This window comes from Barbus barbus (assembly GCF_936440315.1).
Source record: "Barbus barbus genome assembly, chromosome: 36".
NCBI classification, from domain to species: Eukaryota; Metazoa; Chordata; class Actinopteri; order Cypriniformes; family Cyprinidae; genus Barbus; species Barbus barbus.
Window position 1 is genome coordinate 3,680,316 of NC_136714.1, and position 17,416 is coordinate 3,697,731.

Genomic DNA, 17,416 nt, shown 5'->3' on the forward strand with positions numbered 1-17,416 from the left:
GCCAGTTTAACAGCTCTAAATTTTCTCCTTTAATGCCTGATGAGGTTAGAGAACACCTGACAAGAGATCAGAGACCATTCCTTCATCCAGAATCACTCCAGACCCTTTAGATTCCCAGCTCCATGACGGTGCTTCTTCTCTTCAGTTCACTCATTTTCTACAGGGTTCAGGTCAGAGGACTGGAATGACCATAGCAGAAGCTTGGTTTTATGCTCAGTAACCCATTTTGTGTTGTTTTTGAGGTTTGTGTTTGGATTATTGTACAGCTGGAAGATCCAAACTTGGCCCATTATACGATTTCTAACAGAGTCAGTCACTTGTTGATTTATTTATCTGTTGGTATTTGATAGAACCCATGATGCCATGTGTCTAAACAAGATGTCCAGGACCTCCAGCAGAAATATAGGCCCTCAACATCAAAAATACAGCAGTATATTTCATTGTACACATGGGGTACTTTTTATCCCTGTGTTCACCAAACCCATCTTGAGTGTTTGCTGCTAAAAAGCTCATTTTTTTGTTTCATCTGACCATAGAAGCCAGTCCCATTTGAAGCTCCAGTCGTGTCTAACAACTGAATATGCTGGTGATGTAGGTGCGGTTTGACATTTTTTTTTAAAGGTTTTCTGACCCCGAGACTCAACTATTTTCTGCAATTCTCCAGCTGTGGTCCTTGAAGAGTCTTTAGCCACTCAAACTCTCCTTCTCACCGTGCATTAGGACGATATAGACACATGTCCTCTTCCAGGCAGTTTCGTAACATTTTTCTGTTGATTGGAAATTCTTAAATATTGTCCTGATGGTGGAAATGAGAATTTTCACTGCTCTAGCGCTTTTCTTAAAGCCACTTCACTAATTTGTGAAGCTGAATTATCTTTTGCTGCACATTGTTGCTTATTGTTTATTGTTTATTGTCGTGGCCCAATGGATAGAGAGTTGGACTTGTAACCTGAAGGTCGTGGTCGTGTACTGTGTGTACACTTGGATGGGTTAAATGCAGAGCACAAATTCCAAGTATGGGTCACTATACTTGGCCACACACCACTTCCCTTTCCCCCTTTCCCTTATTGTTTATTTGGATCCCCATTAGCTTCCACAGAGTGGTTACTAGTCTTCCAGGGGTCCACAACTCAATCCAAAGCAGACAATTGTACAAATAGATAAAAAAACACACACACAAATTCACTTATAACATCACAAACTATACATCTCATAAAATATCTACATATTTATAAGCATATCTTCACATTTTCTTTGAAATACATATGTACAGTTACTCTTTCTTATGGGAACCATATTCCAAGCAACAGAACCTCGATAAAGTACAAGTACACATAAGAAATATATTCTTTGGTTTTTCTCATAGTGGTGGATGATTAAGGGAATTTGGGCTTTGTATTTATATTTCTGTGAAACAGGAAGCCATGGCTGGATAATTTCATGTTCATAATCACCCTGGAGTGCTCAAAATTGTGAATATGAATGGGAATATACTTCAGAGATATTTTACTCATAAGAATTGCTAGGGGTGCCAATAATTGTGTCCAACGTGTATTTGAGAAAAAAACATTTATTTCATAATGATATTCCCCCATTTAAAATTCTTATTATCCAATGAAAGGTTAGATTTTTGTGATTTTTAAAAAAATAAAGGCTCAAAAGGATTAACAATGCAGATTCATTTTCACAGCCTTCTTTGACCATATTTACCAAGGGTGCCAATATTTTTGGCCATGACTGTATATTTATGCACAGTACAGTACACTTTCCCAGTTAACTGATCACTTGTAGAAGTCATAGCACAACTATCCTCAAAAAGCCACAATAATAATAATAATTTTGTAATTTAATTTTAATTTGCCATGTTATTGTTGTTGTTGGGGTGTGTAGTTTTTCTTCTTCTTCTTCTTCTTCTTCTTCTTCTCAGAAATATTATGAACATCCAAACATGGTACAAAGAGAGTTCAATATCAAATGTGACCCTGGAGCACAAAACCTGTCTTAAGAACTGGTATATTTCTGGTGCAATAAAAGAAAAATCTATAATTTTGATGTATTTTTGGCTATGCAAAAAAATCATTAGAATATTAAGTAAAGATCATGTTCCATGAAGATATGTTGTAAATGTCCTACCGTAAATATATCAAAACTTATTTTTGATTAGTAATATGCATTGCTAAGAACTTCATTTGGACAACTTTAAAGGTGATTTCTCAATATTTAGAATTTTCACCTTAAGATTCCAGATTTTAAAATAGTTGTATCTCAGACAAATATTATCCAATCCTAACAAACCATACATCAATGGAAAGATCAGCTTTCAGATGATGCATAAATCTCAATTTGGAAAAATTGACACTTAAGACTGGTTTTGTGGTCACAAATAGGCTAGCTATGATGTAAAACTCTCAAGAATAAAATTACTTAAAGTATATAATAAGTGAGACAACAGAAAGGTAACATAAAATAAATGAAATATAATAATATAATAGTTGGAAGGGGTGTTTTGTATTTTTGTTGAATAAATGACAACATTAAACACTGTTACATTACTGTCTTATTTTTTTTATGCATTTAGAGTTGGGGAAAAAAAGTGCTGAAAAAAAAAAGTGAAAAGTGAAGGACTGGGGGTCACCAAGGTTAAAGCAGCTCTGTGATTGGCTGCCGCCGCTGCGTTGTGACGTTGCTCAGAACCTCCAGCAGCTCCTCCGACGCGCTAGTGACTACAGAAGGCCCAGAGTGTGTTTAGACGATGCTAGTAGGAGTTACGCATAAACACCCAGCCTTTTATCAGTATTAATCAGTTGCGCGTCAGGATGATTATAGAAAATGTTGACGGTCTGAAATCCTGGCTGGCTAAACTTCTTGAACCCATGTAAGTGATGAACAGTGACATTTGAAACAGTGAAGCTAACTGGCGCCGCTAACATGCTAACAGCTTAGCTGGCTTTCAGCGAATAGATACCGTTTCCTTTGATTTGGTGTTTAATTAACAGTTGTATTCATACTTAAGATCATATTGTTTAGAATTCTAACACGCCTTCCAGATAAAAAACATGAAACTGGAAGCTAAGGTAAGAGGGTCTGCTGGTGGTCATCAAAACAGCCTGATAGTTTTCATAGACTGGGCCAAAACCGGATCAGGACACAAGTTATTTTAGTTTTAAAGCCTTGGCATGTGTGATCAGCAGGCAGACAGTTTATTTTTGAAGTCAGTAGTGTGTTTGGTGGTTGTTGCACTAGATGATAGCTTGTCATGTGTTTGATTTCCATGCATCCTCTTGGAAAAGCTACTAGTAAACAGCACTTAGGTTGTGAATTGTTGTTTTAGAAGACCTGCATGGATACACTTGACTTTTGAGTTACACAAGAGACTTCTTGTCTCTTGCATGTGTGGATTTACATGAGATTAACCTGAGATTTTTTTACAGATGTGATGCTGACCCATCTGCACTGGCAAACTACGTTGTGGCGTTAGTAAAGAAGGATAAACCAGAGAAAGAACTCCGAGCGTTGTGTGCGGATCAGTTGGATGTTTTCCTTCAGAAAGGTATCGGTATAAAGTCTTCACATAGCTGTTTATTTTAAATTTAGAAACTCTTGTGAATAGCTGTGCACATAAGTATGCAATTATTAGTGAATTCAGGCCCTTTGTCGGATATGAATGATCTAAATAGATTATTATGCGCGTTGGATATTTGCTGAATTGATTCATTGCTCTCTTCGTTTCACAGAGACTACAGGGTTTGTCGATAAACTCTTTGAATGTCTATCCACCAAAAATTATTTGGGAAATCCAGCTGCTAAAGAAGAGAGTAAAATCCCAGTGCAGAAGCTTGAGGAGAAGGACGAGGTAAATAATCAGTAATATAAAATAACAGCATAAGATATTTCTTATTGTTTATAACGTTGTGAAATGTAAATGGTATTCTTACAACCCTCTAAATATAAAGCTGGATACATAAGTGTATTCAAATTCTCCTGTATAATCGCATGAAGCAAAATGCTTGTTTATAGCATTGAAAAATGTCAACTGTATTATCTCCCAGCATTATAAGATGCAACTATAAGGCGTGATGATATGCCATTATATGACAGTATTGTTAAAGGCGCATAAAAATAAAATTGACTTGATTTGACATGTATAGTGGTGCACTACACTCCTCGATAGTGTAAATAAATCAATTGTGTTATTAACACATTTACATTTGTTTTCAGACTAGTCATGTTGAAGATGATCGGGATAACAGAAGAAGAAGAAGCCCATTAAGGAATCGTTCTGACTTCAATGAATCAAGGTTGGTCTTCAAAAGTGTTTGTTTTCCTTCTGATTGTGTTGGGTCTTGTGTACATCTAAAGTTTACAGTTGTTTTTTTTATTCTTCAGTGTCACATGATCCTTCAGAAATCATTCTAATATGGTGATTTGCTGCTCAAGAAACATTTCTTCTTCTTATCAATGTTGAAAAGAATTCTTCCAGAAACCTTGATATATTTTTTTCCAGGATGAATAGAAAGTTGAGAATTCTTTGTAGTCACCTTTTGAGTTTAATCAATATAATGTATCCTTGCTCATTCAAAGTATTAATTTCTTAAAAAAAAAAAGTTCAAATATGGAACCTCAGATTATTCCATGGAACTTTCATGATATGTGTTCAAAACCCTTTCACACTGGACATGAGGCAGTCAAATATATATCATTCAGACACACATCAGTGACGCACTGTATCTATACGTCTAAACTCAGGGCTAGAGATGACCGCAGGAGAGACGACCGTAAGCGGCGGGAACTGGACCGTCACGGAAAGAGCGGAGAATCATACCGAGATCGTCATGAGCGGCGAGGAGGAAGCTCACGGGGGAGAAGCTACAGTCGAAGCAGGAGTCGTAGCCGCAGTAGCAGCCGTGGAAAGAGCCGAGAAAGAGAGCACAATCAGAGGAGAGGTGAGGACCGTCCCAAATCACTTCTGTCACTTTACTTTTCCCTAAACTTAAGTTCATTTGTGTGCAGCAGAGGAGTCCTTACAAATGTATTTCATTGAAATGGGTAATCGTTCCATAATATGCTCACTTTTTGGCCAGATTTATTATTTAATTCTTAAACACATAAACAAATGAAATTCAAACATGGAAGGACTTAAATACACATCTTTTCTAATGTAGTTATTGTTACTAATTCTGGCATATTTACATGGTGTATTTTTATACAACAATGTTCATGAATATGCATGGTCCCTATTAAATAAACCAATAAAATAAAATATATTTTTAATTGGTATAAAAATGTTAGGGCGATATAACTGATATTATTAAAAGAATACAATTTTTGAAAAGAAAAGGAAGTACTTTGGCATAATTTTTTGTTTATTATTTCATAGGAAACAAAACTGCATATTAATATTCGAAGAAAATTAGCCATTTTTGAGGAGGAATATAGAGAGAAGCCCCAAAGAGCTTAATGCTTTTGAGGCTTTGTTTCTTGTAAAATGTGTTTATTATTTAATAATTGATTATTTATATATATACACATTATTATTATTATTATTATTTTGTTTATGTATTTTACCTTAAAATAAATAAGTAAATATATCAAAAGAATATAAGACTAGTATGTATGCAAGGTGAATATGGAAATGCTTGTAAGCAAGCAAAAAATACTTGACTTTTTTTTTTAAGAGTTATTAAACTTATTTATTTTTTCTTAAAAATAGTACAAAGCTGTTTGAAACCAACATAAATGCTTTGAATTGGCACCTTTATTTTTAAGTAGTTTTAAGTATATATATATTTAAATACTTTTTTATGCCATTGACTGTAACATTAAACTGTCAAGATTTCTTTCTTTGCAAGCGAATATTCAACACACAAGTCTTGATTTTAAATGTGCTTTTATTTCAGTTGAGCACAGATCCAAATTTGAGCAGGAGCGGAAAGACACAGAGCCTTACAACCCATCCTCTGCCCACATGGGTAACCCACACCACCAGCAAAACCATCCACCCCCCCTGCTCCCTCTGCCACTTCCTCAGCACCAGTTCCCCCCCCCAGGGAGCCCTGCCGTCCCCAACGCCGTAACCGTGGTACCACCGGCTCACCTGCCTGACAGCACTACAGAGAGCTGGTCTACATACTTCACCAACCACACAGACGGCAAGACGTTCAACAAGAGCAGCGCGCTTAAACATCGCTGCAGAGACTACGACGGTAAGACACGTGTTTGGTGGGATTATGGTGCTTGAGTGACTTTGCCCTGACTTTTCTAATCAGTGTTGTTAATTAAAGCTATTAAAATTTGTTTTTGTTAACTGAAATAAAGCTAAAATAAAATGTTATATATGATGAATTTTTGATGAAAAACTTAATGAAAATTAGATCTTAAATAAGCTTAAGCACTAAAATTATGACAATTGAAATAAAAATAAATCCGATTAGATAAAGTTAAAAAAAGACTAATGCGTGTCTATCTGTAATCTCTCTCTCTCTCTCTCTTTCTCTCTCGAGGTTATTAGATAAAAACTGTCTTATGAGCTTTTTCCTTTAACTAGTAATGCAGTGAATTCTTCTTTTTTTTTTTTTTTGGTGAAAACCTGAACACACTGGTGTTCTAGAATAACCACAGGTGTAGTTCATTACATTAAATACGAACATGTTCGACTAATCTTTGACATCCAGAAAGTGTACAAAAAGCATTTTTGCTCGATTAAAATAATATATTTACTGTTCAAAATTAAGACAAAATAAGCACCTAACAAACATTTTGTGAAAAAACTTGGTGCACTTGTACTAATTTTCTTCAAGAAATGTGACTTAGTTTGATATTTCCATAATTAAGGTCCAAATACATTTTGGAGCCATTGGATGTCTCAAATCTAAGTCCAATGATGTATAACACATCAGAAACACTCATGTGTCTTGATCTCTAAGGACACATTTTACTCTTCGGGGTGTCTGTTTCTAAAGCATCGCTAATGACTATGGTGTTGCAGTCTCACTGCATGGCCTTCTGGGAGCTGTGTTAAACCGGCAGTGACTATATTTACTACCCCGTCTTTCTGGAGCGAGGGTATTTGTCACACTGCTGGGAGAGGCAGGAGAACGTCCACAGGGATGCCTGAAGGATGGATGGTTAGCTCGATTAGCCCTGATCTTATTATACAAGCTGTGATTTGACAAGTTGACAGGAAAGAGATGTGACGATCCATACAGCACTGTTTACATGGAGCAAACTCCACAGAAGAATGACCAAAAGTTCATCCACCTTGACAAGTATTTGTATGAAATACTTGTATCAGGCTCAAACGTCAAAGTGCTTTAGAAAAACGGTGGTATTGTTGATTTTTAATGTGGGTTTCTTTTTGTTGGCAGAGAAAGGATTTTGCATACGAGGCGATCTCTGTCCTTTTGACCACGGTAATGACCCTCTGATCGTGGATGACGTCACACTTCCTACCATGATCCCGTTTCCACCCCCACCAAGCCTGCCCCGGATGCCCATGCCGCCTATGACAGAACCTCCTCCTGGCATGCCCATGCCGCTGCCCCCTCCCCACGGACAGCCTCCGCCTCCAGGCATCTACCCCATGCCAGGTAAGTGTCGTTTTGATTTCAGCATGCTAGACTAGCTTTTTCCTCAGTTTCATTTAAGTATTTTTTTATTGCTCATCAATTAAAATCTTACAACAGTAGGTATCAGAATAGAATTTTCCAGAAAATAAGTCGCACCTGAAATAAAAAGCATGCAAGGTCAAAATTGCATTTTTGAGAGAAGAAACCAAAAAACATAAACACACACACATAACAATTTTATTACATTCAGAAATAATCCAACACACCAGTAAACAAAAACCAAACATTAAAAACACTATAAACATGCTTCAGTTTTAGTCACAGATTCTGATATTTTACACGTGTACACTTATGGGATGTTTATTTTTTTTTTAGTTTCCCTCATTCTACAACAAGTCCTTTTGAATTTAACAGTATTCAGAACAAAACATGAATGAAAAAATATAAAAGTGTAAACTGTAAAACATACATAAATTATAGTGGCTTTCATCATAAGCAGCAACTTTTATAATAAACGCCAAGCCTAAACTAATTTATTTAAAGCAAAATTGATACTACCTGCGTGTGGGAAATGCACTGTACATGTTTTGCATTTTTGACATTAATTGCATTATACAAGTCGCTTTGGAATTTAAACTGCAACATGTTTCAGATTATTAAAAAAATGTTACTTACATTCTGGCTAATACGGTAAATGCATTTCTCAATTGTTAATTTTTATGAATTTGAATTGATTGTCCTAAAGTTAGCTGTAGAGAGTGTGGTTCAGTTTGCTCTTGTCTTGTTCTAGGGCCTCGTCTAATCCCAGCTACTGGGATAGACACTCCACCTCACTCCAGAACCAACACCTCTTCCCCTTTGGCCCTGCCTCCAGTGGGACCTCCTCCTCCACCACCACCACCACCTCCTTCCTCTTCTTCCTCCACTTCTGCCTCTCTCCACCCTCAGTACACTCTCTCTGAATGTAAGCCACTGCGCTTTTCTGTTCTCAGCTTGAGCAATGGTGCTTCTAGAGCTTACTGTCTATAAGTGTGTTTTAAAGCGGTCACATCATGGAAAACATGTTCTTTTGGAAGAAAATGTCTGGTTTTGATGCACTGCAAAGATACTCCTGTTACTCAGTTTTTCCCATCCATCTGAAATCTTTTTTATTATTATTATCAGCATCTCTGACATTTTAATTGGATTTCAGGGACGAAAGTATGACCCCTTTAAAGAAAAATGAGCCTCTTTCTGTTGGTGGTGGTTCTGGTCTTGTGTGTACTATTTATTTATTTTTTCCTGAAGGCTGCAGTAACAGATTCTGACCATGTAGTTGTGCTGTTGCTGCATTTTACTTCTTGCAGCTTTTGAGCTTATAATTTTTTTTTCAATTTTGAGGCAGTGCTTGCAGACTTTTTATTATTAAATAAAGGGAAATAAGCTACATGGTTTGTTAGCCACATCTATTACTTATTTTTTCCCTGCATGCAGTGCATATAGTTTAACACGTCTGTTTTGTGTCTCATACAGACAGCTTTGATCCTGAGGCCTATAACCCAGAGTCTCCGGGACTGACTGGGCCAGGCAGAGCTCAGTACCGCCATTTCATCCCTCGCATCCAGACGCAGAGACCTAATCTCATCGGCCTCACCTCTGGGGATGGACAAAACTCACGAGGTATCAGATGTGAGAGATCAGTCCCACACACATCAAAGTTTTAAACTCGTTCACATTGGCAACATGTAACTGAACTTTGGTTTATTTGTGTTTTTAGCGGCTAACATAGTAATCCAGACAGAGCCATCCGTCAAGAGTGTGTCAAGTAGCGAGGTGAGGTACAACTCTGAGCAGGAGAACAGAAAGAGATGTCTGCCATCTACAGATGGACCACAGGCCAAAAAACCCTGGATGGAAAAGTGAGTGATGAGTGAGCTGAGATCAGTGTCCTCAGACACACATTCTAGTGTACCCTTTTTTTTAAAATATGCTAATCATATCAAATGTATGCATATTTATATACATATATAAATTTACAGGAGTTCAAACTTTTGACGTGTAGTGTGTGTTACATTAAAATATGTAATGAAATCCTGGAGCGTGAAGAAAACGCTAATGATAACGGAGGAGGATGCCCTGTTTTTGTGGTGTAATGTTTTTTTTTTCTGTTTTACAGACCAAATTTCAATAACCAGCATAAACCCACCTTCCCGAAAAAGAACCATTATGTAAACACCAAACTAGAGGTCCGCAAAATCCCCCGGGAGCTCAACAACATCACCAAACTCAATGAGCACTTCAGCAAGTTTGGAACGATAGTCAACATCCAGGTACACATTCTATATAGATTAGCTTGGATATCAACTGCATACATTTTATGCTCAGTACACTCTCAAAAGTGTAATTTTTAATTAATGTATGTCATTGTGGTCATTTAATGCTTTTGATCACCTAATACTGTTGTAGTAATTGTGCAGATTGTGAAGTAAAGCTGCATCCTGTCCTGCGATTTCTACAGGTGGTGTTTGGGGGCGACCCTGAGGCAGCATTGATCCAGTACACAGCTAATGATGAGGCTCGGAGGGCCATCTCCAGCACCGAAGCCGTTCTGAATAACCGCTTCATCAGAGTCTACTGGCATAGAGAGGACACATTTAACACACAGGAACAGGGACCCAGTCAGAGCACAAACCACGGACAACAACATCCCACAACACACAAGGTCTGTCAGAAGTGTGTGAGAAAATTCAAACTGGAATGTGCTGTAAATTTATATTCCTACATTTCATTGTGTTCTAATATTTGGGAAACAGATTCTTTACTGACCAGCCCTGACTGAAACATTTGTGTCAGAGTACACCCAAAAATGAATAATTAGTATCATGTTATTTTTTATCCATGGATGAGAGTTTGTTTGCCATTTGTCTACATTCCTTGACTGAATTTCTTTTTTTTTTTTTTCACAGATCATTAATAAGCAGCACATAGCAGGATCTTACGTGCTGAATAATACCTTCCCAAAACAGCAGATTGCCACAGGAGCCGCAGGCACAACGGGCACCACAGGCGGCACTGAACCTACCAGCCCTAGCCAGGAGCCTTCAGCGGTAAAGAAAGCACATGAATGTTTGCACACATCTGACTGAGAGAATACATGCTAGAATGTGACGTTCTTATCCTGAAGAGCATTTTAATTTCTTCCTGAAGGTCAACTAATAGTTGTATGTGTATATACACTACCAAAGTATGGTATAATTAAGAATTTTTTTTTTTTTTTTGTCAGAAGTCTCACCAGGGCCGCATTTATTTGATCAAAAAAACAGTAATATTGTGAATTTAAAAGACACTTTTTTTTTTTTTTTTTTCTATTTGAATGTTTTAGAATGTCATTCATTCATGTGATACCAAAATTAAATTAAGCATCATTACTCCAGTCTTCGGTGTCCCATGATCCTTTAGAAATCATTCTAATATGCTTATTTGCTGCTCAAGTATTAGAAATTAATAGAACTGCGCAGTTATTAATTAGGAACCATTTTATTTATCATTTTTTATACACAATGTATTCATAATCAGTCAACACTTACTGTAATTTCTCTGTTAAACAAGGGTTTGACACCACCTTCAAGTTTACCGAAGGGTCCGTTCTCACGCATGGTGTTGAAAACCGCATCAAAATCATTGGGAAAAACAGGCAAAGCGCTTGAAGCTCAGGAGGTTTTGAAAAAGAAGCATGTAAGTATTTCCTTTCTCCTTCTCACCTCTGTAAGCCGATAGCAGCTGCTCCACCTGCTTGGATTGCACAGTCTGGATTGTATTTATGAGTGAGCTAACGTGACCTCTGACCTCTGGCCTTCAGGAGGCGCTGAAACTGCAGCAAGACATGAGGAAGAAGAAACAAGAAATGCTTGAAAAACAGATTGAATGTCAGAAGGTATGAAGAAATAACTAAAGTTTAACAAAACATGTTTATATACAAAAAGCTGAAATCTTGAATGCACCAACTCATTTATTCATGCATTTATTTTGCTTATTTTTTTCTTATTATTACTAATTATTGTTTTCCACATTTTAAGTTGGGCTTGTCCTGATTCAGTTTTAGTTTAATGAATATAATACACAAGAACTGAACTAGAGGCTTCGTACATGCAGTTTGATGTAACGCTAAACCTGAAACGTCTTCTGCAGGTGCTGATAAACCGCCTGGAAAAGAACAGAGGGATGAAGCCAGAAGAGAGAGCCAACATCATGAAGACTCTCAAAGAACTGACAGACAAGATCTCTCAGCTGAAGAATGAGATCAGCCCGGCCTCACAAGCTACTGCCAACACCACACAAACAAAGTCAAAAACAGATGTAAGACAACTCTTATAGACCTGGTGTTACTGCTGAAAGAAGCTTCTGGTGGCATAGCACAGATCATAGTCTAGGAGATCTGTTTATTGTCATCATCTCTAGTTGCATAGATTGCCACCTTTGTTTTATAAGATCTTACTGAATTCAAGTATAACTGTTATTTCATCTGTAGGCACAGAAAGAGTTGCTTGACGCAGAGTTGGATTTCCATAAGAAGTTGACGTCAGGAGAAGACACCACAGACCTGAAGAGGAGGTTGGGTCAGTTGCAGGTGGAGGTAAGTGGCCACTCTGATCTATGACATCTGATAAGGGTTTTTCAGTGGTCGATGCTGATATACAGGGAGAAAAAAATAAGAAATCATATTTTTTGGGAAGAAAATTAAGCCTGTTATAGTGTTGTTAAAACGCTGCTATTAGCAGTTGTTGTGTGTTTATACTTTACAGAACAGTAGAAACCATATAGTTACTTTTTACTGTGTTAGTGATGCATGGATTTACCTGTGGTTATCATGATCTACAAATGTGTGATACTAGAAGTGGTTAATTTGAATAAGATTAGAGTCCTAACTCAGTCAGTCAGAATATTTAGATTTTAGCCTAAACGAGAGACAGATGTGCACACCCAGAGCCAGCATAATCCATTTCACTCAAACACAGTCTCACTCTCAGTCCAAACATAAGCGTCCCTAAAACAAGAGTGACAACAGAAACAGCACTGCTGGCACTGGGCTTAAATTAGCTGGTGTGAAATATGCATGTCATTACACTTCATCTCCTGCACATTTAACTCTTGAGCACTTCCCAAACCCCAAGGACCCGTTCCTCAACAACACACATCCTTCTCCGCACGCTGATGCTTCTCATTCCATTAAAGTTTGATCTGCTCCCATGTAAGAAATGAGCGAAAGACTGAGGGAAGAGAGTGAATGGAAGAAACTGCACCAGCTGAAAGACTGTTCAGTCAGGGCATGAAAGAGAAATGACCAGCATTTGGTGTGTCTTTTGTCACTCCGTGGCTTATCATTTTTTAATTTGCAGTCAGGGTAAAGTTTAGGCAAGTTTCAAAGTCTAGTACTTTTTGGAAGTTTAGAAGCTCTCACTACACCATTCCCATTCCTCCATAGCTTTGTTACCTTGTTCTTTTAAAATGTGAACGATAGTAATAATATAAAATGAGTAGGTGTGTATAAACTTCTTGACTGGTAGTATATCTGAAATGTATGTTGTTGGGTATAATTATAATATATTAAATATATCAAAATGCAAAAGAGTTATGTATGTGTATATGTGTGTGTGTATATACACAGACGTGGTCAGAATTATTCTCCAATGAAAGGTTAGGTTTTTATTTTTATTTTGAATAAAAGATCAAAAGGATTAACAATGCACATTATTTTCACAGCCGCCTTTGCTCATATTTACCAAGTGTACCAACAATTCTGACCACGTATGTACATGCATACAAACATGCATGAAAATGTACTTCGATTAAGTGTTTATACAGGGTTCCTGTGGGTCTTTAAAAGTCTGTTCGCCCTTCCACAAATTAAGGCAAAAAAAAAAAAAAAAGATGCAATCATGAAACTCATGAAGCAATGACATTAAATATTGCATTCACTGCAAAAATGTATATTGTTCTAATTATTTTTGTGGCTTTCCAATACAAATATCTGAGCACCCCTAAATCAAGAATAATTTACTTGAGATTCAAAATGAAAAAATTGAACAAAATAGAGTTTTGGCTTAAAACAAGAGCAATCTGTCAATGGGGTATGAAAACGTGCTTTTCCTTTGAATTTGATTTGAAGTTGAATTTTCTGAATCCATTGGCAGATATCGGTTCTGTATTTAATCAAACTCGCTTCGTTTTGATCAATTTCTCAAAAACAAAATTGATACATTTTTAGACATTTGCATTGAAAAACATGACCTTCTGAAGGACGTTACTTTTTTTTGCTGTCTTGTGAGACTATACAGTAAAAGTTACCATTTTCTTGGTCTTAAAAAGGTGTTTAAAAATCTTATTCACTTTCATAAAACCTGCTGAAACCCATGTATGCATATGTAGTTATGTTTTACCATTGTTCACTTTTATATCATGATAGTATTTATATATTTTTTTTGTCGTACGTTTTGTTAACACATCCAGTCATCCTCCCTTTGTATTAAAATCGCATAGGCAACATGGTTGGGATTGATCCCGGCTGGGCGGGGCAAGCCACCAGCAGCACCAAGTCGAGGCAGAGGGAGGGGCAGGGGGCGGAGCCTGAGGGGGCGTGGAGGAGGCAATCACATGGTAGTAGACCACCGGCCTCGAGCCCTCACTATCATTGGCTTCACACAGGAAGAGAAGGAGGAGCTCCTGCCGCATTTTTTGGTAAGACTTGAGTTTCAATAGTGCGGGATTGTATCTGCATTTGTATGTAATTGTATTTGTATATCACCAAATTTATGATCAACCCATATGGCTTGTGTAGAAATTTGGCGAGATCGAGGAACTTCATGACCACGATGCTACCAGTGTCGTGATGACCTTCAAAACCCGAAGCGAAGCAGAAAACGTACTGTGGCTTTTTTAATGTTTGATTTCTTTAGTTTTAAATGTAAACTGTTTTATGATGTTAGTTAAAATTAACGGCACTAAATCATCTTTTATTCAGGCTGCAAACCAAGGGGCGAAGTTCAAAGGTCGAATTTTACAGATCTCATGGTACAAACCTAAAACTCCATCCGTGTCCACTGAACCAGAAGAGGAAGAGTCAAAGGAAGAAGTCAACGCTGCAGGAATTCATGTAATGACGGTAATTAGACAGCCAGATTACACATTTTTAAATATATGATTAGCAGTGTTATGTATTCAGTGTATGTTATTACTTTGTTCATACCGCATGTTTTTTCTTATATTTACTCATACTTCTAGGAGCCAGTCAGCCCCTTTCTGCTTCCAGAGGAAGAGGAAGAAGATGATGACGAAGATGATGAATATGAGAGCCGCTCATGGAGGCGATGAGGAAGGGGAAACGGGACTACTTTTTGTTCAAGGACTCTCATTTTTAGTTTCTGTTTGTGAATTCTAATTTAAGCATATTTGATTAAGACAGAGTCTTTTTAGGACGGTTTTCAGTATTTGGAGAAGTGGAAAAAATGAAACCGCTAACAGCATTCTCCATACGGGAGAATATGCGAGAATGTGAGACATCTGTGGGGACTTGCAGTGTTTCTGTCACTCTGAAATCTGCATTCTATATCAAACTCTCACTTTTGCTGAGAGTGAATGCAAAATGTTTCAACTAGGAAACATTTTGTTTCACTGTGCATGACCAGATATCAGTAATTCACAACATTTGTGACTACTGTTGAATTTTTTTTTTTTTTTTTATACCTAAATTGTTTTTCGCATTTTCCCAGTTCAACGTATGATTTAACATGAAACTTCATCTGCACTTTGTGCCATTTTGGCCTGTGGTAGAATTTCTCCCAATGGACGCACTCATTTGGCATCGCTCCCATTAAAGGCATCTCTTTCAGTTGTTAAGAAACAATATGCCCTAACGATGTCAAACCCTTTCAAAACACTTTTGTATCTGCTCTCTAAAGTTTAGGCAATATATATATCCCCTGGTGGATTATTTTTCCTCCTCAAGATTAATGTGCCACATTCTGTAAATATATACTCTATATGTGGCAAGATATGTGGCATACCTCATTTTGGTCAGTGTGTCCGACTGTTCATATTTCTCACTTCTATGTGATGTTCCAAAACCAAAAAGAGCTTTGGATGAGAGTCGGAGAAAATGATTAATTTAGGTAACATATGAACAGAGGTGTTGTGAATGTATTCCGAGTTGATTTACACTTCATTTACGCCTTATATTGTCAGTGTGCAGCTGACGTTTTATGAGATTTGTATTTTTTTGTGTATATTTTGTAAATGGTTGCAGTAGTAATGACTGTTCTGTTTGTTATTTTAGCCATTAGAATTAATGAATTTCTGAACGAATCACATTCATGACTCTTAGAGGCTTATTTAAGTGACCGTGTTACAAACTAAACATCATGTTGTTTTTTGTGTTTTAAAGCAATCTTATGATTACACCATACTTTGAAGATTTTTTTTTGGTCATATTTGACGCTCCACTCGTTTCAAAAGCCTGGTCCTCCAGAATTGGGTAAAAAAAATTAAATACCGTTTCTGTAACCTTAAATATTATCCAATAGCATGCTGGCATCTGTATGCGTGTGCTCATTTGGAAAAAAGAAAATATATGTACGAATGCATATATATTTTTTTAATAATCATATTTACATACTTTGCTAAAATGATTAAGATATAAGTTTATAGTTCCTTTTAAAGAAGGACCAGTGTAAAACTTTGAGACTTTATTAAATATACTGTTGATGTGACATTTAATAGCACGTTACTATCCCGTTTGAATCTAAACATTCAGTGATATACCTGTTTGCCCCACTCTTTCCGATTGATTGTACAATATGTTCTCAATATCCACAATGGTTCAGTTTCTCAGTAACTCATATAAGATCTGGCAGGTCTTAATGTTGGTTTTGTACACGAGTGTAATAGGACGACTCTGGACTGTGTGTGAATCTAAAGAATGGATTTTGATCATTTGTACAACAGTTTTACTACACCACATTAGTACAATGTCATACATTTAGCGTAAATAGATTTTGACTTTATTACTGTTTGTAAATTGAAAAATCTATGGATGTATTTTTCAGTTCTTTGTTTGTAAAATGGATTTCTAACAGCTGCATGTTTGCTAATCAATAAAGATATTGGAATGGGGGTGAGCAAGAGGAATATAAAGAAAAAAAGATTAAGTTCCAATTGGCCTAAAATAAAACGATTTGCAACAAACAAAAAGAAAAGAAAAAGAGAAATCTCTGCTAAAAGAGAGAAAAAAATGAGAAAAATTCCATGATCCATTCCAAGAATTATTCCCCTCTGAAACAGTTGTGTGTGTTTTTCTTTGTGTGCTCTGAGTGAATGATTATACTACATTTAAAGAAAAACACCTTATAGTGTGTTTTTATGAAATTCTTAAGACGTAAACAGACACTTATCCATTTCGACTGAAAAGTTGAGAAAAGAGGAACAAAGCAATTCATCAAAGAGCCAACACAATGCAAGATTTATGAGACGACTAGATTAGGAAACCAGCTAGAGGTGTGTCTTCAGCTGGTTCTGGAAAGATGTGATGGTCACAGCAGTTGTACCAGAGAGGAACTGAAAGGGTGAAAGTTATGGAAAGTGACATTTTGCCTCATTGAGGCAAGGGAACAACAAGGCACTTATTTAGTGACCTTAGCTGGTGGGATACATTTGTAGTAGGTAGGAGCTGTTCCAGTGGTGGACCTGAAAGCCAGCGACAGAACTGACATGGGAGCTGTTCGGTTGATTGAACACTAGACAATTATCTGCAAAGGCTTATGTAAGTTGGTTGGAAGGCCCACCCATAGAGCATTACAGTAGTCCAGTCTTTAAATTAGGGT

At 37.0% G+C, this 17,416-nt stretch overlaps 1 protein-coding gene across 4 annotated transcripts; it reads left to right on the forward strand.

Annotated features, from left to right (window-relative positions):
* The first annotated feature begins 2,669 nt into the window (after positions 1-2,669).
* rbm27 (RNA binding motif protein 27) lies at positions 2,670-16,871 on the forward strand. 4 transcript variants are annotated; one of them, XM_079395048.1, is made up of 21 exons: positions 2,670-2,875; positions 3,432-3,550; positions 3,735-3,853; positions 4,219-4,298; positions 4,747-4,943; positions 5,898-6,203; positions 7,365-7,586; positions 8,356-8,529; positions 9,078-9,224; positions 9,322-9,463; positions 9,721-9,874; positions 10,063-10,266; positions 10,511-10,651; positions 11,154-11,279; positions 11,404-11,478; positions 11,733-11,900; positions 12,073-12,177; positions 14,082-14,279; positions 14,380-14,463; positions 14,563-14,703; positions 14,823-16,871. In XM_079395048.1, exons 1-21 carry the CDS (start codon positions 2,817-2,819, stop codon positions 14,910-14,912), a joined length of 3,051 nt encoding a protein of 1,016 aa, XP_079251174.1. In that variant the 5' UTR covers positions 2,670-2,816; the 3' UTR covers positions 14,913-16,871. The 4 variants fall into 4 exon arrangements, with proteins under 4 accessions (XP_079251174.1, XP_079251173.1, XP_079251176.1 ...); XM_079395047.1 differs by having other exon boundaries at positions 2,675-2,875; positions 9,078-9,233; XM_079395050.1 differs by lacking the exon at positions 8,356-8,529 and having other exon boundaries at positions 2,689-2,875.
* The last annotated feature ends 545 nt before the right edge of the window (positions 16,872-17,416 follow it).

Coding starts and splice junctions, on each gene's coding strand:
- rbm27 (XM_079395047.1), top strand. CDS start 2,817: ATGATTATAGAAAATGTTGACGGTCTGAAATCCTGGCTGGCTAAACTT. Junction 4,299..4,746: donor TCTGACTTCAATGAATCAAG/GTTGGTCTTCAA, acceptor GTCTAAACTCAG/GGCTAGAGATGACCGCAGGA. Junction 9,875..10,062: donor GAACGATAGTCAACATCCAG/GTACACATTCTA, acceptor CGATTTCTACAG/GTGGTGTTTGGGGGCGACCC.